General features: G+C 32.0%; 1 protein-coding gene across 1 annotated transcript; it reads left to right on the plus strand.

Annotated features, from left to right (window-relative positions):
• The first annotated feature begins 13276 nt into the window (after nucleotides 1-13276).
• Nucleotides 13277-19869, plus strand: LOC112521181 (methylsterol monooxygenase 1-1-like). Its single transcript, XM_025129892.1, has 5 exons — nucleotides 13277-13751; nucleotides 14737-15059; nucleotides 17982-18129; nucleotides 18246-18278; nucleotides 19606-19869. Exons 1-5 carry the CDS (start codon nucleotides 13422-13424, stop codon nucleotides 19672-19674), a joined length of 903 nt encoding a protein of 300 aa, XP_024985660.1. The 5' UTR covers nucleotides 13277-13421; the 3' UTR covers nucleotides 19675-19869.
• The last annotated feature ends 750 nt before the right edge of the window (nucleotides 19870-20619 follow it).

Below are 20619 nucleotides of genomic sequence, written 5' to 3' on the forward strand. Positions count from 1 at the left end.
ATGTTTTATTATCTCTAACTTTTCTTTCTCAATAATTCAATGCACTAATCTCATAAATCTTGATTGATTGATGAAGATGTTTGTTTTACCTTTATCGTTTGTAGTTTTTCTCCTTGGTGGACAAGGAGTCAATATTACTTCAGGGGATTGATGTTTTTGTGTTTGAAGATGTTGAATTGCAATGACCAGAAACAATACCTCGAACCACAAGGGTGGTGCTTGATTGGTTTGAGTTTGACTCCAAAGATTAAAAGTACCAGGAGGTCTCAGGTTCAAATCCAAGGATAAATAAAAATTCACTTGTAGCCACGGAGGTTCAAACGCGGTGACTTCGAACTATCTGCAAAGCAGGTGGTCGTTATAGGATTAGTCAACTTGCATAGCGGGTTGGATATCCAGGTTAATAAAAAAAAATACCTCGTATGTTCAAGTCTTCAACTAAATCAGCGTCTTTTTACCCTCCTTGTAGACTCTCCAACTTCTTTTCTTACACAAGACCCTCCAAAAACATATAAAATGAATCTTCTACCCTTCAATGAATACTTTGTTTGTTGATCCATGATGGTTCTGAATTTGTTTATAATGTCTAACAAACTTTGAAACACCAAAATTCAATTTTGTCTGATGATTCAAAGTGCTTGAGAATATTCATAGATGTGATTCTGTTAATTTGTGATCATGTTTTAATCAATACCAGTTGTCACGTCTCTACTTATGTTGACTTACAATAATATCTCATTTGTGGTTACTTTTTTCTCTTTTTTACTTCTGTTTGATTGTTTTTCACTTGGCTATACATATAATGCTAATTTTACTGTAGGAATTTCCCGGCCCTTGTGCACCTCTGATTTCTAATACATCATCGACTTCATTTGTGTTGAATGTTATGCTTAAAATCAAGGTACACATAAAATACATAACACATTTTTAAATACCTTATAATTTATTTTTTATATTAATTAGTTTATTGTTGATGACCACAAATTATTCTTTTGATATTGTTTTAATATTTTTGTCATAAATATAGCTGGGTTAACAACAACGATTTTTGACCAGTTTTTCTGGGATTTGATTTGGGTTTTTTTAACCGGGACTTGACCAAACCGATTTTCGATTAACCAATGGCCCGTTTTGAGACTTTATCTAGATTTTTAACCAGTTAAATGTTTGTCTCAAGTTTAAAATTTATGATAAAAACAAACTTTCATCTAATTAGTCCTTACCGATTCAAAATTATTTAACCATTTATTTGTAGATCTCTAATTCAACTTGCTAAGAGGTTATTTGTTTACCTCTTAATAGTTCTATTAAGAGACAATATCTAAATCGTTAAGAGGCAACCTCTGAATCGTTAAGAGATTAATCTTATTTGACAAAAAAAACCTGTTTCTTAATGATTCTAAAATCCTTTGAATAGTTTTGTATCCTAAGTCTCCCTTAACTATTCAACGCCTTAATTTCGTTATGAATAATTACCAAACAATTATATTTCATTTTGCACTATATCATTAAAGTCACTTAATCATTCTTCACCATATTATTCAATACCTGCAAAACAACTCTAAACATGTATCGTTTTAATATATTTATATATTTTAAGAATCATAATAACATTTTAGGCATAAAAACAAATTGTGAAAATAATTTGTGTGTTTGAATTTGCAAAGATATCATAAAATGGGGCCGCCATCAAATGAACCGACCATGCCTTCCAACTTTTGGTTGCCAACGTAATCTAGATTCCAACACTTGTGAAGCTTCCGCGTTCCTTCGTCATTTCCGTCCTTAAAACATTCAAATACTAAACTACAAATTTGGTCCTTCTGGTTTGTAAAAATAACATTTTCGTCCCTAATATTTTGCAATTATAAGATGGCAGTCATAGTCTAAAAAAATAAAGGATATTTTTGTCTTTTTCTCCAAGTTTTTGTTATTTACCCAAATAAAAATCACATTAATCAAATCATAAAATCGATTTTAATTAGTTGAAAGACAAAAACATCGATAGAAGAATAAAAATACCTCTTTTTTAATAAAAAAAATTAACGGTCTTATAAAAAAAAGGATCAAATCAAGACATTTTTATAAATCATGATGACCATTTTATAATTTTAAAACTATAAGGGTGAAAAGTGTTAATTTTGACCGTCCTTTGACCAAATTTGTAGTTTAATCGTAAATAAATCATATACATTTATTGTTCATTGGGTGACAATAGGTTTCTATCAATACGTACGTGTTCTAATGAGAATGATCTACCGCTTCAATGAAGACTTGTGTTTCTTTTCAATAATCAAAAAAATAAAAATAAAATTAACTATAAGAATGGTTACTGATTGGTTTGAGTCTGATCTTTAAAGTTTAAAATTATTTAGAGGTCTCAGATACAAATCCAAAAAAAATAAGATAATTTTAAACTACCCATAAAACAGATGGTCGTTTGAGATTAGTCGACTTACATATATTGACAATATAGTTTTAAATTACAACTAATTATGATATACAAGTGGCTTAACATATTTTCAACTATCATGTCAAATATGCAATCAATTGAATGAATAAGAGATTTTGTAGTGTAGATACTTTCTTAATGTAAAGATTAAATAAAGTTGATCATAGGGGTATCTGTGTTTGGTTTGATCGATTTAACCCTCCAACCATAAATCTAACCATAATGGCGGTTTAGAAAAATTTTAAAACCGTGCAGGATGGTAGCAAGTGACCAAAGCGGTTAAATCGGATCACAAAAAGACGGTCTGGTCTGACCAGCTTAACCGATTTGGACCTATTATGAGCTTCGAACTAAACAAAATATATAACATATATCTCCATTATGAAATTTATACCATTATGACATTATTTAAAAAAACACTACACCAAAATGTAAATGAAACATCTATCTCCAATATTAAAAAGGTATTGAGGAAGTTGAACAAAAGTTAGGAGCTGCTTACCAAATGCTTACTCGGGTAAGTGAACATCAAGTCAGATTATCTTATCGGATGAATATAGTATGGACCAAGAATCTTACCAGGTAAGAGCGAGACAAGTACCAAGAGTCTTATCCGGTAAGTGAGGGCGACGACTCTTACTATGGTAAACGCTTACCGGGTAAATTGTTGCATACGATATCATTTTGGTGGATTAAAATTTTACTCGATAAGTAAATTATAGTGTTAAATTTTACCGATAAGCGCTTACCGGATAAGTGTTTGGTAAACGGCCCCTTAAACAAGTTCATTAACAATAGTTGAAGTTTTAACAAATATTGAGTGAGTCGAAAGACGATTTTTAGAATTTTAGAATTTTAGATTTTAGATTTATTTTATAATTTTGCCAATGTAAGGAACGCGGACAGTTACGAAAAAAAACTAGTAACTTAATGTCTTTGAGTATTTTTTTTAAATTTGGTTGTAAAAGTTGAGCCTACAACATGAAAATCAAAATATTAATATATTTTTAGCAGTCGGCTCGGTCCAATCCGCTCAAAAACATTCAAAACGTAGACTGAACCGAACCAGACCGAACAATTTGACTATTTTTCAGACTAGACCGAACTGTCATACCCATCGAACGGTAAAAACAATCTGGTTTAACTTGGTTAAACGGTTTTTTAAGCACCCATAGTTGATAATTGTCGTACCCTTGATTTCACCTTATGGGAAAAGTGACATATCGCTTAAAATCATCACAACTTAAACAAAATATAGCGGAATTTATTACATACAACCAACCACTTAAATTGCCTACAAATGGAAATATATCATCATTCCGTTTTTGGAATAGGTGGCAGGCCCAATAAAAACTTCTGAATAGGTGCATCTTTAAAATGAACAAGAGTCTCTAAGATCATGGTTTGATTTGGGAGATAGTCAGCGTAACTTGACCTAAAAAAAGCCAATTGCGTTGATTAGGAAAGTCAAATACATTTTTTTTCCAAATAAAATCGATTTTATTCATTAAAATAAATATATGTTGTCTTAAAGATTAAATAAAAAACGAACAATTTTTTAATATGAATTGACATGGGGAAGAAAAATAAACCATGAAATACATTATAAAATTAAAATAGGAGAAAAGTTAAATCTTCGCTTGTGATAATAATGCTAAAATTGTATATGAGGGTCATGAAACATACCTGCTATCGTAAGTTTGACAGTCTCATTTGAAATGCACCTACACAATCAAACACTTTGTAAGTACGTTAATCAAAATCTATTAGTTATTCGACCAATGCTCACAAATAAAAAACTCGCTTAGACTTATACCGAATCTTTAGGTCGGTCAAATATTCAAACATCTACTTCAATCAACTTTCTTATCACCACATATCATAACGTATACCTTATTGCTTTAATGTATTTATTGACAACGTCAATAAACTTAATTAAAAATGAGTATTTTCCATCCAAAATAATGGATATATATGCTCAATAACATTTTCGTAACATTCACAAACTAAATAATAATCTGAAACTTAAAAAGTTAAAACATATCACACGACATACAGTACTAGGAACTTGGTTAATTCAAAATCATAATTTAAGTACCTTGACGTATTATATTAATTTTCTAGAGGTCAAATATTATAATTCAATTAATTAAGTCAGTCAAATACTCCACTTGAAATATTTAAATATTTTAATTCAATTACATTATCAGTTATTTGTTTTAGTTATGTTATGAAATGTAAGAATTGACTAACTTTTTAACATTATCTTTTAATCATTTTATATTTCTTAACTGTGTTATCAGTTAGTTTTGACGGGCATGATTAGTTCATCAGCCATCAGTTAAATTATCAGTTACTTTGTCAGATATAACTTAAGTAATTAATATACCAAACATTTAATTTATTTGAAAATAAATTAATCATCAAATAAATAAGAGTTAATTAATGAAGATCATCAACTTAAAAACCAATTATGGGTCTTGGGCTTTACCCTTGCCCTTGAATCGTGGAGACCGGAGAGTTTTACATAAATGGGTTTGAAACCTTATTACAAAAACGGGTTAATTAGTATTTGTTTCGTAAAAACGGGTCGGTGTTTTGAATCCAACAAGACAAAAAGACCTCCCCATTAATTTTAAACCACCAATAAACTAATTTCTAATTTTAACTTATAATTATATATTTTTGTTATATATGTATAAATTTAGTTATCAAATTTTAATTAATTTATTTAATTTAACAGATTATACAACTCAACCCAATATATTGTAATATATATAATTTATAAATACTTTAACTTTTATAGGTGTATTTATATTATGTATAATTTATATGTGTGTATTTATATATAATATATAACTGTCATAGGTGTATTTACATTATATATAATATATAATTTAACCTATAAATATATAAATACATTATATATTTATGTATTGGGTTATATATTAAAGGGTCCGACCCACACCAATATATAATTTAACCTATAATATATATGTATGTATTTATATTATGACGAAGGAACGTGTGGGTTTAAAAGTTAAAGTGAGAAGCGTAAAAAGAGATCTGGACTTTTGATCACTTTTAATCTCACACACTCCCATGAATTGCGTTTCTCACAAAAATTGATATGGTACATTTCGGTACATCTCATTAGGGCTGATCTTCAATTAGGATTGATCCAAAGGTGGAGATCCATTCTTACGCTTGTCACTATAGCTTCACACATTGTATTCATAACTTAATCCAATTATTTTGCTGCTATTAAATTTACGATATATGCACTACAACAAAAATGGGTGTTATAAAAAGATGTGTTCATAGAATATTTCTCAAATGTGTCTTGTAAAATGGTCGATGCAACATTTTGTACAATTCAACTACTTTTTCCATTTTGGATAAAGTTCTAGAAAACATGCTAAAACGAAATTTTGTTAAAAATTGTTAGCATCTCTATTTTCTCCATTTTGGAGAATTTATTGGAGATGTTTTTAGAATGTCTAATAGCATCTCCAACAGCTATGATAAAATAATCTTTTAGCAATTTCTTTTTGTTTCAATAGCTATACTAAAAACGTCTGCAAAAAATATAGAAAAGAAAAGATAATGTGAAAATCTTTAAATTTAACGAAATCTCTAAACTATAACAGATATTTTAATATCTTTCCATCAATAATAAAATTAAATATTTCATTAAATGATATCATTATTAAATTAAAATAGATATTGAGATTAAATATATATATATATATATATATATATTTTTTTTTTTAATACTTTATTTGAAAGAAAGTGTTCCACACAACAACTTATTTGAGTATGACAAATTATTAGAAAGTATTTAGAGAAAACATAAATTCTTTTCTTGAACTATAAATAGATGTTTGATTGGTTTGAGTTTGACTCCAAAAGTTAAAAGTACCAGAAGGTCCTAGGTTTAAATCCAAGGAGGAATAAAAATTCCCTTGTGGCCACGGAGGTTCAAATGCGGTGACTCCGGTCTATCTGCAAAGCATGTGATCGTTCTAAGATTAATCAGCTCGCATAACGAATTAAATATCCAGATTAATTAAAAAAAAATCTTTTCTTGTGCTATAAACATAAAATCTCAAACATCATAAAATGTCAATTATGTTGCAGTGTTTTCTGCTTTCTTTCTATGAATGGAAACATCATGACACATCAAATCATCATCATCATCACAATAAAACATCATGCTTTTACAATATTTTTTTGGCAACTATCTTATTTTAGAAAAAAACTGTTATAAAATAATTATGTTAAACTATTTTCCAAAATAAATAAAAAAGAAAATTGATAAATCTCTAAATTTAGAAAGAAAATGATATATCTGTTAGAGATGCTTTTATCTATGTTGTTTATAAATTCTTAAATATATTTTAAATTGTTCCCCAAATTTAGAAATTTTTACCATTTATGTCACATCTTCTCCAATTTGGACAAAGTTTTAAAAAATCTGTCGAAATCAAAAAATTAGCTCAAGATCCTTAAATCAATAATATCCATTTTGAAAAATGTGTTGAACATCCTTTGTAATTACAAAAAACTTTAATAAGATGTTACATCAATTCATGCAATGCACTGCCTTCTGCGTAGCAGCTCGATTGGTAAAGAGGTGGAGTGACTTTACCAAATGCACAACAATGGACAGGTCATGGGTTCAATCCTTGGATCCCTGCTAATCTCAACTGCTAAGCAAGCTAAAAAAATGTTTCTCACATTGGTGTCCTTACAGCCGGGTTCCATGCAAAGCTGGTTTTGAAATTGCATGTAATCAACTTTTTGTCCAAATTAATACAATAAATTACATTATCCCGATATTATCAAATATTCAACACAATAGTTGAACATTCAATTATAAGTAAAACAGGGACCATGTAGCACATGTCTTGTTTTAAAGCTGGCTACAAACCATCTTCCTTTTTAATTGTGTTTTAAGTAAACAAATCTGATAAATAACTAATGATGAGTATATATAACAATATGTTATATGTGATGTTCTTTTTATTATCAAACTTAGTTTCATCTCTTACGGTATCAGTAGTACTGGTCAATCCTTACTTGCTTGGCTAACAATGGAGCTGATTTAGCCGACAACAGCGACAACACGAAAGAAGGCGATTTGGCTCATGATTGTTTGCAATCAACAATGAATAAAGAAAACCGGTCAACAATTAATAGATTTGGCCATTGAATGTATAAGAGTTGGATCAACAATTTTACAACTCTTTTAGTCACGAAATATATGTTTTTTTTAAATATATAATATTTATATACGGAAAATGCAACAAATAAACTCACACCCCTCCTCACATATGGTGAGGTTTGAACCCCTGACCTCCTAAAAGACCAAGGGCTACGATACCGCTAGGCCAAAGGCCCTTTGGTAATAGATGTTTGTTTACAAATCAAACACAACAACCTCTAATTCACAAAAAGAGCAAATCAAACACGACCTTGGGTTGTGGCACACTAGTTAAACCTCAGCGGGATGTAGTAAAAAATCTTATCTATCCAAGTTCGAATCAAGTGCTGCTAACCCTTGTGACCATGGAGGTTCACCTGTGATGACTTCAAATCATCGTGATTGCCTAAGGGATTAGTGGGTATCCATAAGCCAGCCCGGAAACCCACGGCTAGCCTAAAAAGCACAATCTTTCTTAAATTGTTGATAAATAGTTTTTATTTAAAATAAAAATATTAAGTTATTGGTAATTAAATTCTTATTTAAAAAAAAAAGATTATATAAGTTCTCAATGAAATTAATCCATGTGGAATAAAAATTGAGGAAATAATATTAAGAAAATGATTGATTTGAATGTAATATGATGATGGTTTGGGGTAGGCCATGGTTGCAAATTGAGAGCTTTAATTCTCTTCTTTCATGCCATTCACCTTATCATCACAATCACTTTTTGCAGAAGATTACTACTCTTCAGTTTTAAAATAATAATATTACTTAAGAGAATACCGTAAATATTTGTTTATCTGTTATAATATGATAATTGATAAGTTTAAGATCAGTTTTGATGAAACCTAAATATGATTGAGAGAGGAATATACCGGATGTCCTCTATTGCATTCTGTAAAAATATGTGGAACCCTCAGATTACTCTCCAAAAGAACTTTTGAGGAGAAATGAGAGGTTCCAACATATATACAGAAGAAGTAATCCAAGTCTAATCGATGTATGAGTCCATTATAATTCATTGTGGATCCAAATAGATTTGATTCAGACTTAGAATGCAATATCATGCAAGGAAAGCTTGAGACCTAGTCTTGTCGGTTTAAGTTTAATTAAGGACCCAACTGTATGTTAATGATGAAAATGAATAAGACAACAATTTGTTTTAATTGCTTCATAATTTTGAGGTTTGATTTTTTTTCCCTAGCTATATCGTGTTTCAAAGAAACTTACAATAAATAACAATTATACGTCCACTTTATTTATAATTTAGTCATTACATCTTAAAAGTTGTTATTAAAAACCGCTATACATTTCAAAATCAATTATTTTACATAATTTCAATCAGAAAAACTATAAGGTATCAACGGAGCTTATTTATCATGTAATTAAAATTAAATGATTATTGAAATCTGAATAGTTTTTTATAGATTTTTTTAAAGTTAAATTATTTTATTAACGATTTAAAATAAAATTGTTTCCTAAACTTGTTAAAATCAAACTTTTTTTTACGTTCTAATCGATTTGTTTCAAATAAGATTTTGGGATTCTTTGCTTAAGTTTTATATGAATAAAGTTGTATGTATGGATTAATATATCAAGAGAAATTAGAAAGGTTTTTATTTGACAAAATTATTTTTGTAAAGAAAAGAGCTTGCTTTTTAATTGGAAAAGATATTTGAAAAAAACAATTGGCTTTCTGCATACAGTTTCCCTCGAGAAACTAATTATTAAGTTACTGTCAGACAGTCATGTATAACTGATCAAATAAATAGTAAATCCCGTTAGACTCGTTATGCTCTTGATAAACTTAGGGATTGTTTATTTACCTTTTAAAAGTTCCACTAAGATGCAATCTCCAATATTTTAAAAGGTGAATCTTGTTTGGGGAAAAACATGTTTTTTAATAGTTCTAAAATCCTTTGAATGATTTGTATCTTGGGTCTTTCTTAACCAAGGCCACCCTTGGGGGAGGGTTGGCCGGCTTCATGCCCAAGGCCCACAAGAAATAGGGGGCCAATTTTTTTTTTAGTATATAGCAAGGTTCAAAAAGGCGTGAGACATGGTGTGGCGGCGTGGTCAAACCTCAAGCCTTACACGCCAAGCCGAGGATGCGGTGTTTTTCAAGACGTGAATAAGACGACAAATTTGTATGTCATATATAGAATTATATATATGTATATATATATATATATATACTAGGTTTGGACCCGTGTATTACACGGGTTAGTGACAAAAATTAAACGAAACTGATATGTATTTTATAAAGAATTAATAATCGGAGGTAATTTATAAACTTAGACAAAAGTACAAGTCCGATTAAATTTTTGATATAAAGATGCTCTTACTCGAGAATTAAATGTTACATATACAAAGGACGGCATGTGCTTCGATGATCAAAAAAACTTCTAAATGAAGACGAACAATGTAGATCCAATATGCAGCGCTGCGTAATATATGCAGAGCCTTTGTATACCTCTGTATGAGACAAACAAAGGGAATCAGAAGCTCTAGGTAGTACATGTAGAGATAGAACTCTTACTCAAGACAAGTACAGAGCCTTTATGAAGCTCTGTATGAAGGACGGAGGCATGGCCATAATGACCCTGTAGCACCTGTAGAACCTCTGTTAAGCTTTGTATGAAGAACGAAATCAAGCTTCAAGGACACAAGCGTAAAGAAAGTTTCCAGAGATTAAGACGGAAACTATTCAGAGTTACAAGTCTGAAGGCCATCTTCGGAGTAAGAGATAGAGCTCTTTTTCAAGACTAAGATGCAGAACCTCTGTGCAGCTCTGCACGAAACACAGAGTCTAGTTCAGATTGACCGCATAGCACGTGCAGAACCTCTGTTAAGCTCTGTATGAAGGACAAAATCAGACTTGACAAACACAAGGGCTAAGAAATCCTCCAGAGTTCACGACGAACAATATCTAGCGTTGCAAGACTTCTAAATCAAGACGACCAATTTGGCTACAAGTGTGAAGTTCTTTTCAAGAGTTAATTGCTAAAATTAACTAATGCTACAAGTTTGTATACATTTTCCGTTGTTTTAGAAATAAACCAACTTTTGAAAATGATTGTCCTTTGCTCTTATTAAATGAGAAAAACTTTGGACATTAACTCTGAAAGAAAACTCTGAACATTAACTCTGAAACACAAGAATTCGGAATTTTATTGTTAGACTGGAAAATAACTCTGGAGTTAACTCTGAATAAGAGGAATTCAGAGTTGTCTTCTAAGTCTAGAAAGTATCTACGAGCGTAACTCTGAGTTACAAGAATTTTGATTTCTCATAACTCAGAAACGTAACTCTGAAGAGGAGTTTAGAGTTGTATTCTAAGTCTGGGAATAAACTATATAACTAAGTTTGGAACAGAACAATTCAGAGTTATGTTGTAAGTCTGAGAAATAACCAATATCTGATGACTTCATGTTGATGATTTGTATCACTAATGTCATTTAAGTGTAATGAGATTAAATTATTGACCAATGTAATCATGATAAATATTGAACAGGTAAGGCAGGTGCGGAGTGCACACTTGTTTGAGTTTATTTTGATTTAGGGACGAAGCCCTAACAGAAGGGGTCCGGGGGCAGCGCCCTCGGGTGGCGGAGTCCAAGGGGCGGCAGCCCCTGGCCGGGGTCCAAGGGGCAGAGCCCCTGGCTGGGGTCGAGCTGCCAGGTCAGCTTGGAATTTTTTTCCCGGGTAATATTGTTTTGTGAAAAATGTTTCAAAAACTCGAATTTGAAATTTTAAACCCGATTTTGATGACCACTCCAGAGTTAAATTCAGACGTGAATTTTTCCAGAGTTATGTTGTAAGTCTGGGGGCCGCAAGTGAAAATTGTGTTTTAGGCGGGAAAAATCAATAACCGTCGCACAGAAACGTGACACGTGTCCCCAAAGTTACTTATTTATTAGTATTATATATATATATATATATATATATATATTTTTTTTTTTTCCTATGTATTATTATCTAATCAAATAATGATATTAAAAAAATGTATAATCATATTAAAAGAAGAAAAATCATATAGTTAATAGATTATTATTATGAAAATAAGTTTTTGATTAAATATTTAAAATAAAACTTAAAAAGGTAATTTTATAACTTCATTTCAATCGTGAGTCTATAACTTTTATGAATTTGTGAAACTGTAAGTGATGTGATTAATTAAATTTTTTAAAATATAAAATCTAAAGTTAAAAGTGTAAAAACACAAAAAGATAAAATAAAATAAAATAAAAATTGGAAAAAAAATCATGTGCTACAAAAAACGCACATTGTGGCACGTCTCAAGACGCCATGACATGAGTCATGCCTACAGGAATGCTACGAGTCATTTCGTAACAGCGGAGAGGCCTCTTGCGCCATGACGCAAGCCATGTGTGTCTTTTTGAACACTGGTATATAGTAGTAGTTTAAAAAAATTAATAAATAAAAAAGAGTCAGTTTTTAAGAATCTAATAGGCCCAAAAAAATTAGTATTATATTAATGGTCCAAAAATGTATTAATTAATATCGAAGAAGATTATATTTGATATATTAATAGGTCGTTCAATTTATTGTCTTTTTATGTTTTTTGTCTAATACCAACCCTAAACCCTAACTATAGATCTTAATATATATTCTCCGTATTCATTTCCCACTAACTCTTTTTGATTATTTCATTCGTATGAATTCTATTTTTGTATGGGTGTTGCTATATGCACCCTTATTTATGTCGAAATCAAGTCAAATAATGCATTGAAAATATAATAAGTAAACCTTGATATTGATGTGTGTGAAAACTGACGAGAAAATTAGTAGGTAAGGGTGCATTTAACCTACCCTTTTGTATTGTAATATAATACATTTCTTGTTATTAATTAAGAAAATTCCTATCTTTTAAAAAACAATTACCAACCATATGAGACGGTCCAACTTTTATCTATATTGACTATTAATTACTTAAACCAAAAATATGTCTAGAGCTATAACCAAAGTAAGTTTTTGATTATAAGATTATTGGTTTCAAAATAGTTTCTTTTAACCCTAAAAGTTTAAAATGGTGATGTAAAACATTAACATGATGTGACATGAAAACTCAACTGATTTATATTGATTTACGTAGAGTGTTACTCCAAATAATCAAAACTGTGATTTCAAATGATGTCAATCTATATATTAAACGTATATTATAGGATGTTTTTGACGATGAAACGAATTGACGATGATATGTAAAAATTATATGGTAGATAATATTAATTTAGAAATAACTATTGATTAATTTTGTCATCTAAGATTACTCGGAAAAAAAGTTTTATATGAACTAGTATTTTACTAAAAACAATATATTGAAACAAAATTGTACTTCTTGAGAGCCTTTTTTGAGATCTCGTCCCCGTGCGTATAAAATGTCAGGAAGGAACCTGCTCTTAATCATTCAACGTCTTAATTTCATTTTAAATAATTACCAAATATTTATATTTCATTTTACAAAACCTATTAACCATTATGATCATTTAATCATTATACACCAAACTATTCAAAATAAGCCTTTAAACAACCCCTGCCCGTTGTTTTAGCAGCAAAAAAAAATGTCTGACAGAAATGGTATAAAAACCAAGTTTCAGAGTATAATCTCAATGAAAACGTCTACAATTTCCGACCACCGGTTTCCTTTAGATTCCCCCCAATTTTTTCAACGGAAATAACCCAACCACCCTTCTTTCTAGTTCACATCGCCGCTGATCCCCAATTCTCCACCGCCGCAAAATGCTGCCCTACGCCTCCATTCAAGACGCCGAAACCGCCATCGGCCGATCACTCACCACCGCTGAAACCTTCTGGTTCAATTACTCCGCCACCAAATCAGATTACTTCCTCTACTGCCACAACATTCTTTTCCTTTTCCTTGTCTTCACTCTCGTCCCTCTCTTGTACGTTTTCATCGAACTCGTCTTCTCCAAAAGCATCCTCCCTTACAAAATTCAACCCAAAGTTAAAAACTCCTTTGCAGATAATCTCAATTGCTACTTCGATGTAATGCGCATGTTCCTCCTCGTTGTTGGACCTCTTCAACTCGTCTCTTATCCTTCGATTCAAGTAAGTCTTTTAGAGTTTGATTTCATTACGACTTCTGATTTTTTGTAGTTTACCTGATATCTGATTGCCGAGTATTAATCTTATTGTTTTCTTGCTGAAAACCAGTTCCTTTTTTTATACTGCTGACTTAAATAAGCGACTGTATGGTGTTTCTGTGATTCTTGTTAGTGACGTTGCGGACTTCTTTTTTATGAATATTTTAGTATTCTAATCTCAGTTTGAATACAAGATTATAGTTCATTGACCTTTGTAGTGACCTTTTTTATGTGTGATTGCTATTGCTGACATCCAAGATTAGTTTAGTTTACCTGAATCCTGGTTGGACTATAGATTCCAACTTTAGTATAGTAGTTTGGTGATTTTACTTGTATTAGCCATCTAATCAAGTGATTGTATTTTTGACCAAGTTTGCCCATTTTAGTTGCCAATTTTTTGGTCTCACAGCGATAGTGATTTCCATTTCTTTAGTTCTCTCTGATAAATTTTATGTAATCCTTGTGATTGGTTGGTTCAATAAGAACAAGTTTGTTATCTTGTTTTGATTTTTGTATTCTATGTTTGATCCAAGTGATTTCTGAATTCCATGGAACTAAATCTCTTTATTCAATGGTGTTATCAAGCCTCAAAAACAGGATTCAGTTTTGTAGTCTCGAACTAATCAGATGTTTTTCATGCTGTTCTTACATCATAGTTTGATCCCTGTGCTATTTCATTAACAGCTATGTATTCAGAATTTCAGATTTTCTTTTATTATGAAGTTATATTTGGTGGTTTAATGGTTAAGTGGGGCTTATACCAATCGTCAGGACTTAAAAGTTTAACATTCACAATCCCCTATAAGACCAAAAAAATATTGGCCTTAAGGCAAGAAAAAGTGAAGTGATGCATTACTGTTCTTTATTTTATTTGAGATGATTGGGAATATTTTACTTTCACTTTATAGATTTGTAGGAATATTGACCAACTTACTAAATTGCTTTTGTAGATGATCGGCATCCGGACAAGCTTGCCCTTGCCATCACTAATGGAGATCATATCTCAGTTGGTCGTTTATTTTCTTGTTGAAGACTTCACAAATTACTGGATCCATAGATTTTTACATGGAAAGTGGGGGTATGAAAAAATTCATAAGGTTCACCATGAATATACAGCACCTATAGGATTTGCAGCACCGTATGCGCACTGGGCCGAGGTTTTGATACTTGGGATTCCATCTTTTCTTGGGCCCGCCATGGTTCCTGGCCACATGATTACATTTTGGCTGTGGATTGCTTTGAGGCAGATCGAGGCCATTGAGACTCACAGTGGGTAAGTAAGCATGCTTTTGTATTTATCTCAATCTTTGATCCTTACTTTTTGATGTGAGTGACTACCCTTCTCTTTAATATTTGGCTTATTTGATGAAATGATGATTAATAATAGATTAAGATTAGGCCTGATTGGAAATAGTGTCATGTTAAGTAAAGGATTGACTTTTGGCCATATGGAAAAATGATCAACATACTTTTTCCTCCCCTCACCGCACTTATCTCTTTCTCTGCCCTCACCTGTGGTGTGTGTGTTTTACTTTCTACATCTTTTTATTTTGTTACTTTTGCACTGCACTCAAAGGCCAAACATATCATGAAAGGTCAATTTTTACATTAAGCTTTTATGAAATTTTACCAAGGAAAGGCTGTGTTGATAGGAAAATAAAATTTCTTTTGTTATTTATTTCAAAGATAATCAATCATCGTTGCCTTGTTCTTATGGAGTTTCAGTTATCTGAATTCTATGTGGAGTCTTTACCAAATGGTTTTATTCTATTGGGCTTTAGGATCGGGCATACTGGTGCATTAATATGAGTGAACATGTTACAGAATATTTTAAAATAACGTAGGGTACTTATTTCTTTACTCTTGCATTATTATAGCTTATTATTTTTTAATATTTAAATTTGAGTTATTGCTTGATGAATCGTGAGAAGTTGGAAGAAAAATATGGGATGGATACATTTGGTCTTCCATATTTGTTTCATAGATTTCAGATTGGAAGTGTAATCATATTGAGACATAGCTATATTCACATCTTAGTGAACTTTACTCTTTAGGTAGCATAGCATAATCATATTGATCAGAATTGATGAGCATTTCACTGTGGCATTGCCTAGTGATTGAGGAAAAGATGGCCATAGTGATGTAGTGCACTAGTCTCATCCATGTGTGGAAGTTCCAAGAGGAAACAATTCAGGATATATTTTACATGACGTGAAACAAAGTGGGTGTGGGGCATTTCTTATAGCTGGAGGAGATGCTATAGCCTGGTAGGTATGGGTGTCATCACAATTCTTGAAAGCCCATCAAATATAGACATTCAAGATTGTGAAAAAAATTGATTTCATTCTGTAATGGCTTACTTAACTGCAACACTAAAAATAACATTACAGCCTACACATCATAAAGAAGATCTCTGAGAGCCTCCATATCCATGTATCAGACAGCAGTTGTCAGTTCCAAGATTCTAATAATGGTTCTCAAGAGGTTAGAAGACAAGATAAGCCATTGCTTGCCACATGATTCCAATGTTTAAATAGTTCTCTATCATATTTTTGGATAAAGTTTCTGTAGCTGCATGGGTTGCTGAAAGACCTTCTTCACAATTAGGTAGTAGTCAACCTTTTATTTTTGTATTCGAAGCAACATAGATTATGCCATCACTAGTATTTTCTACTTTCGCACAACCACAAGGTTATTATGTCAAAAATAGAAATAACAGTATGATGGAAAGTATATGCTGCTACCATTGTTTTGATTAACAGTAAACAGTAATTTTGCTGTGCTCTGTTTGTCTTAAATTGTGTCTTTGTTTGGATCCTTTGACAAACAATTTTCATTCTTATCATCTTTGTCACATTGTCACCAAGGAAGGTACGATTCTGTTATTTTCAGTTTGGGCTCTTTCAGTAGGCTCTGGAAGTGAGGGCACTTATCCTTAATTTTTGCGTTTTCTTATAGTTTTCTCCCTTGTGGTCTGAGCATGTGTTTGGTTCTATACCTTTCATAGTTAAGGGATTTACAGTTATTCTATCCAAGGAAAGGTACTTTCTTGTGGATACTATAGCCCTACCCTTGTATCATTTATCATGTTTAGTGCATATGCTGCTGGAGGTTTGATGATTGTTGGAAGTTGGGGAGTTCTATGTCTTGTTTTAATTACCTCATCAACAGTTTTTGTGGTCAAGCATATGTGGTGGTGTTGTGTGTGCAAATGTGGAGTTAAAAGTACTGATAATAAGTATATGGGAACTGTCAAAAGGAAGATTTGCGTCCGTGGTTCTCTCACAAATAGAAAGTGCTGGAATTTCGGAAGAGAAATTCTAAATTTTTCTGCACTTTCGGGAAAATTCTTGAACTTCTATGATTATGAATGATCATGTTAATGAGATGAAATATTGCTGCTGGGGATTATTTCTGTGTGGTGCTGCTCTGTGTTTTATCTGAGGTTGCTGTATGATAGTTCTTGTGATGCTGTTGCTGAGTGTTGATGTAAAATGAGGTGTAGTGTTCTAATGGTCGCTGTTTGATGACATGGCTTCTGAATATATATTTATATGAAAGGCCAACTACCTGAATCTTATGTAGTTTGGTCTTAACTTTTGATTCAGCCACAATAATTTGGTTAGTATTAAATAATTTTCAGTTTGTAATTAGCATGCCCAATTCTTTTTGGGCCTCCTAATCCAATAATTTTGACCAACAGTTGTATGCTGGCCCTTGCCAGGATGACAAAAAGTTTTAAGCTACCCATTCTGAAGTTGAGGTGCTGCAATGAGATAGATATCTAGCATCTATTTGAAAGAGATTCTTGTAGAGAAATCCTAAAATACCAAATTTCAAAACAAACCACATTTATGGAAACAAAACACATGTCTTTGAGCAACTTGTATACAATGTATCATCAGCGCCTGAATTGGTTAAAAATTGTTGATTTTTATTCGTTTGATGCATTTTTAACCCTTTCTTCAGTACCTTTGACACATCTAGTATGGACATACCTTTGCTTAAAGGTTTTGTGGCTTTGACATACCTTTGCTTAAAGGTTTTGTGGCTTTGTCAGTCGTATGAAATGGGAAGATAGATTATAGATATTGTGCTTCCACTGAAATGCTACTTCCGGATTTCACATAATATGGACTGAAGTACAACTGAACAGAAAAACACTTGATACTATTGGACTTTTTGCATTATGCAGGTATGATTTCCCCTGGACTTTCACGAAGTTTATCCCTTTCTATGGTGGAGCTGATTACCATGATTATCACCATTATGTCGGAGGACAAAGCCAAAGCAATTTTGCATCTGTCTTCACTTACTGTGACTACATATATGGAACAGACAAGGTATTGTATTTTTTTTTTTCAATTTATCCGTTTGCATTTCAGAACCCACAAGGCAATAGTTGCAGCTTTATTTTGTTGCAACATAAATTACTAATGCTGTATTTCTTTCTCATCAGGGCTACCGTTACCAGAAAAAAGTCCTGCGACAGGTAAAGATGCAGTTTATTTGTTATTTCTATGAGATCTCGGTTAATATTTGTGAAACTCTCCCTCCCATCAAAATCCCGAAATCGTATTTTAAGATGAATATTTGGTTATTGAACAGAGTCTTCAATAGTAACAAAATTTAAGAATCAATATCACCAATTCTTTGTAGTGATGACAACCAGAGATGCCCAAAATCGGGCCTTAACTGGGCCTTCATAACCAGTGCTTTACCTGAAAATCATAACTGAAGTAGGACCATCAGTCCTTAAACCACTCTGTAAGCCTGGTCCCCTATAGATATTTTTATTTAAAATGTATATGTATATTTATATATGTATTAATGTTTATATATCATATATTTAGGTAGATGTATTGGGTTTGTTTGGTTTGGTCTATATCATATATGTATGTGTAAATGCATGTATGTATGTATGTATTTATTAATGTGTGTTATATACAATGACACTGGTCAGGAGGGTAGAAAGCGTAATAGTTTAGGATTCAGTGCCAATGATGTGGGATGAGCAGCTGAGAATGGACATGGCAATCTTAAATCTTTTCAAGGACATAGACCTCTGATACAAGCTCCTGGAGACACCGGATTATGGTAGCAATTTATTTATAGGGACTAATACTACTACAAAGGGGGATGGAGGGGTAAAGGGTGGGAGGGGAAGAGTTAAGAGGGCTGACGGATAGGTTAGCAGTGGACACTATTTGTGATCTTCCTCCCTTCAACAAAGCAAACTGGGTGGGGTAATGCTAGGGTACCTAGAGAGTGGCCTCTTTGCTTGGTAAGACTTTGCCGTCTCAAGCGCTACAAAATGTTCAAACCTCTATAAAAATCATAGAAACTTTCCGCTTCTTTCAATACTTTCCACAACCTTGTTACAAGCCGTTCACATAAACAACCTCTATACTCCTAGGGGTGGAGGAAGAGGTCTTGCATACATCCTACCCTCCAACCTTACTTTTGAGTGGGACATATTAGGTACTTCTGATTTGGTTTTTGTGTTATATCTGTTTTGTTTATATGTATGTGTTATGTGTGTGTGTGTGTGTGTATATATATAGTAACCGGTCCTTTTGCTAACCAGAAATGAAGTTACAACTGATTGTAACCGTCGGGCACTACCTGGTCTTACCAAGTCCTGGGATCTTTATAACTGGTCATGGGCCAAGCTTGGCCTTCATGCCCAAACACCCATCTCTAGTGACAGCTAGCAACTTTGCAATTTTAGATAAGATAGTTACCAACATCCCAGAAATGAAGTTGTAAATTCATTTGTTAATTCCAAGACTGATTCCTTTCTTTTTGGTGTAATTCAGTTAAAAGATGGGCTGAAAAGCGGGGGAAACCAAAATGACGAATCTGCACAAGACATTAAAACCGAGTAGCGAGAGAGCCTTGGTCGGTATGCTTCTTGTCATGTATTGATTTTTAGAAACCCTTGGTTTTTGTAGGTCATATATAATTCCATGTCATGTGTTATGGAGGTTTATAAACTTAAACTTGTGCTAGTTTCTGAAGCTCATATCAGTAGCTTAATTAGTGTATCTTTAATGGTCAATTTGTGCCTTTTTTGGTAGCTCAAGTACCATATGATGTTCATATGCCCCAATTATACAAATGCAATGTCACTTAGTCTTGAAAATTGCTTATTTCTTTTACAAAAATGCAAATGTTTGGTTATTTCATTTTGATATTACATACTTGTAAAAAATCACCATATTTCATGAAATAGATAATAAGGACAATAGATATGGTTGGAAAGCAATTTATTGTCTTATTTGAACTTCATTTATCACAAAAACAATATTCATCATCATTTTTCAGTCTTAGGGTTGTTTGGGATTGCTTATAAAAATAACTTATTGATTTATTTCGATGTGACATCGGTAATAAGCACTTTTGAGTGTTTGGATAAACAACTTATACCGGTGCCAAACCTGTAATAAGGAGTTTTTGAAGAAGTTAAACCCTTCTGACTTCTAATAAATTGATAAGTGCTTTTATAAAAATAGCATAGTTGTTTCAAATAAGCAATCTCAAACACTCCCTTAATGTTGTGGTTAATATCTATTGCTATTAAAGTTGTTGAAAATAAATATAATTGTTACTAAATTCAATTTAATCTCAACCATTCTTGATGAGTTATACCATATAATTTTATGTAGTTATCATGGACTCGGGTTCAAGGGAAACCATAAAAAATGAAAAACTGAGAAATACTTTAATAACAATTCATTTGCACGGTATGTACATATGCATAAAAGTAATGCAAGCATGTATTTTAAATTCATGTGCATACTATACAAATAAATAGTTATTAGGTTGTTTAT

The sequence above is a fragment of the Cynara cardunculus genome, assembly GCF_001531365.2.
Source record: "Cynara cardunculus var. scolymus isolate 2C chromosome LG 11, CcrdV1, whole genome shotgun sequence".
NCBI classification, from domain to species: Eukaryota; Viridiplantae; Streptophyta; class Magnoliopsida; order Asterales; family Asteraceae; genus Cynara; species Cynara cardunculus.

What these genes read in the sequence shown, in the direction of transcription:
- LOC112521181 (XM_025129892.1), top strand. Translation starts at nt 13,422, where the DNA reads ATGCTGCCCTACGCCTCCATTCAAGACGCCGAAACCGCCATCGGCCGA. An exon ending in TCTCTTATCCTTCGATTCAA is followed by an intron (nt 13,752 to 14,736) that starts GTAAGTCTTTTA and finishes TTGCTTTTGTAG; the next exon opens with ATGATCGGCATCCGGACAAG. An exon ending in AGAAAAAAGTCCTGCGACAG is followed by an intron (nt 18,279 to 19,605) that starts GTAAAGATGCAG and finishes GGTGTAATTCAG; the next exon opens with TTAAAAGATGGGCTGAAAAG.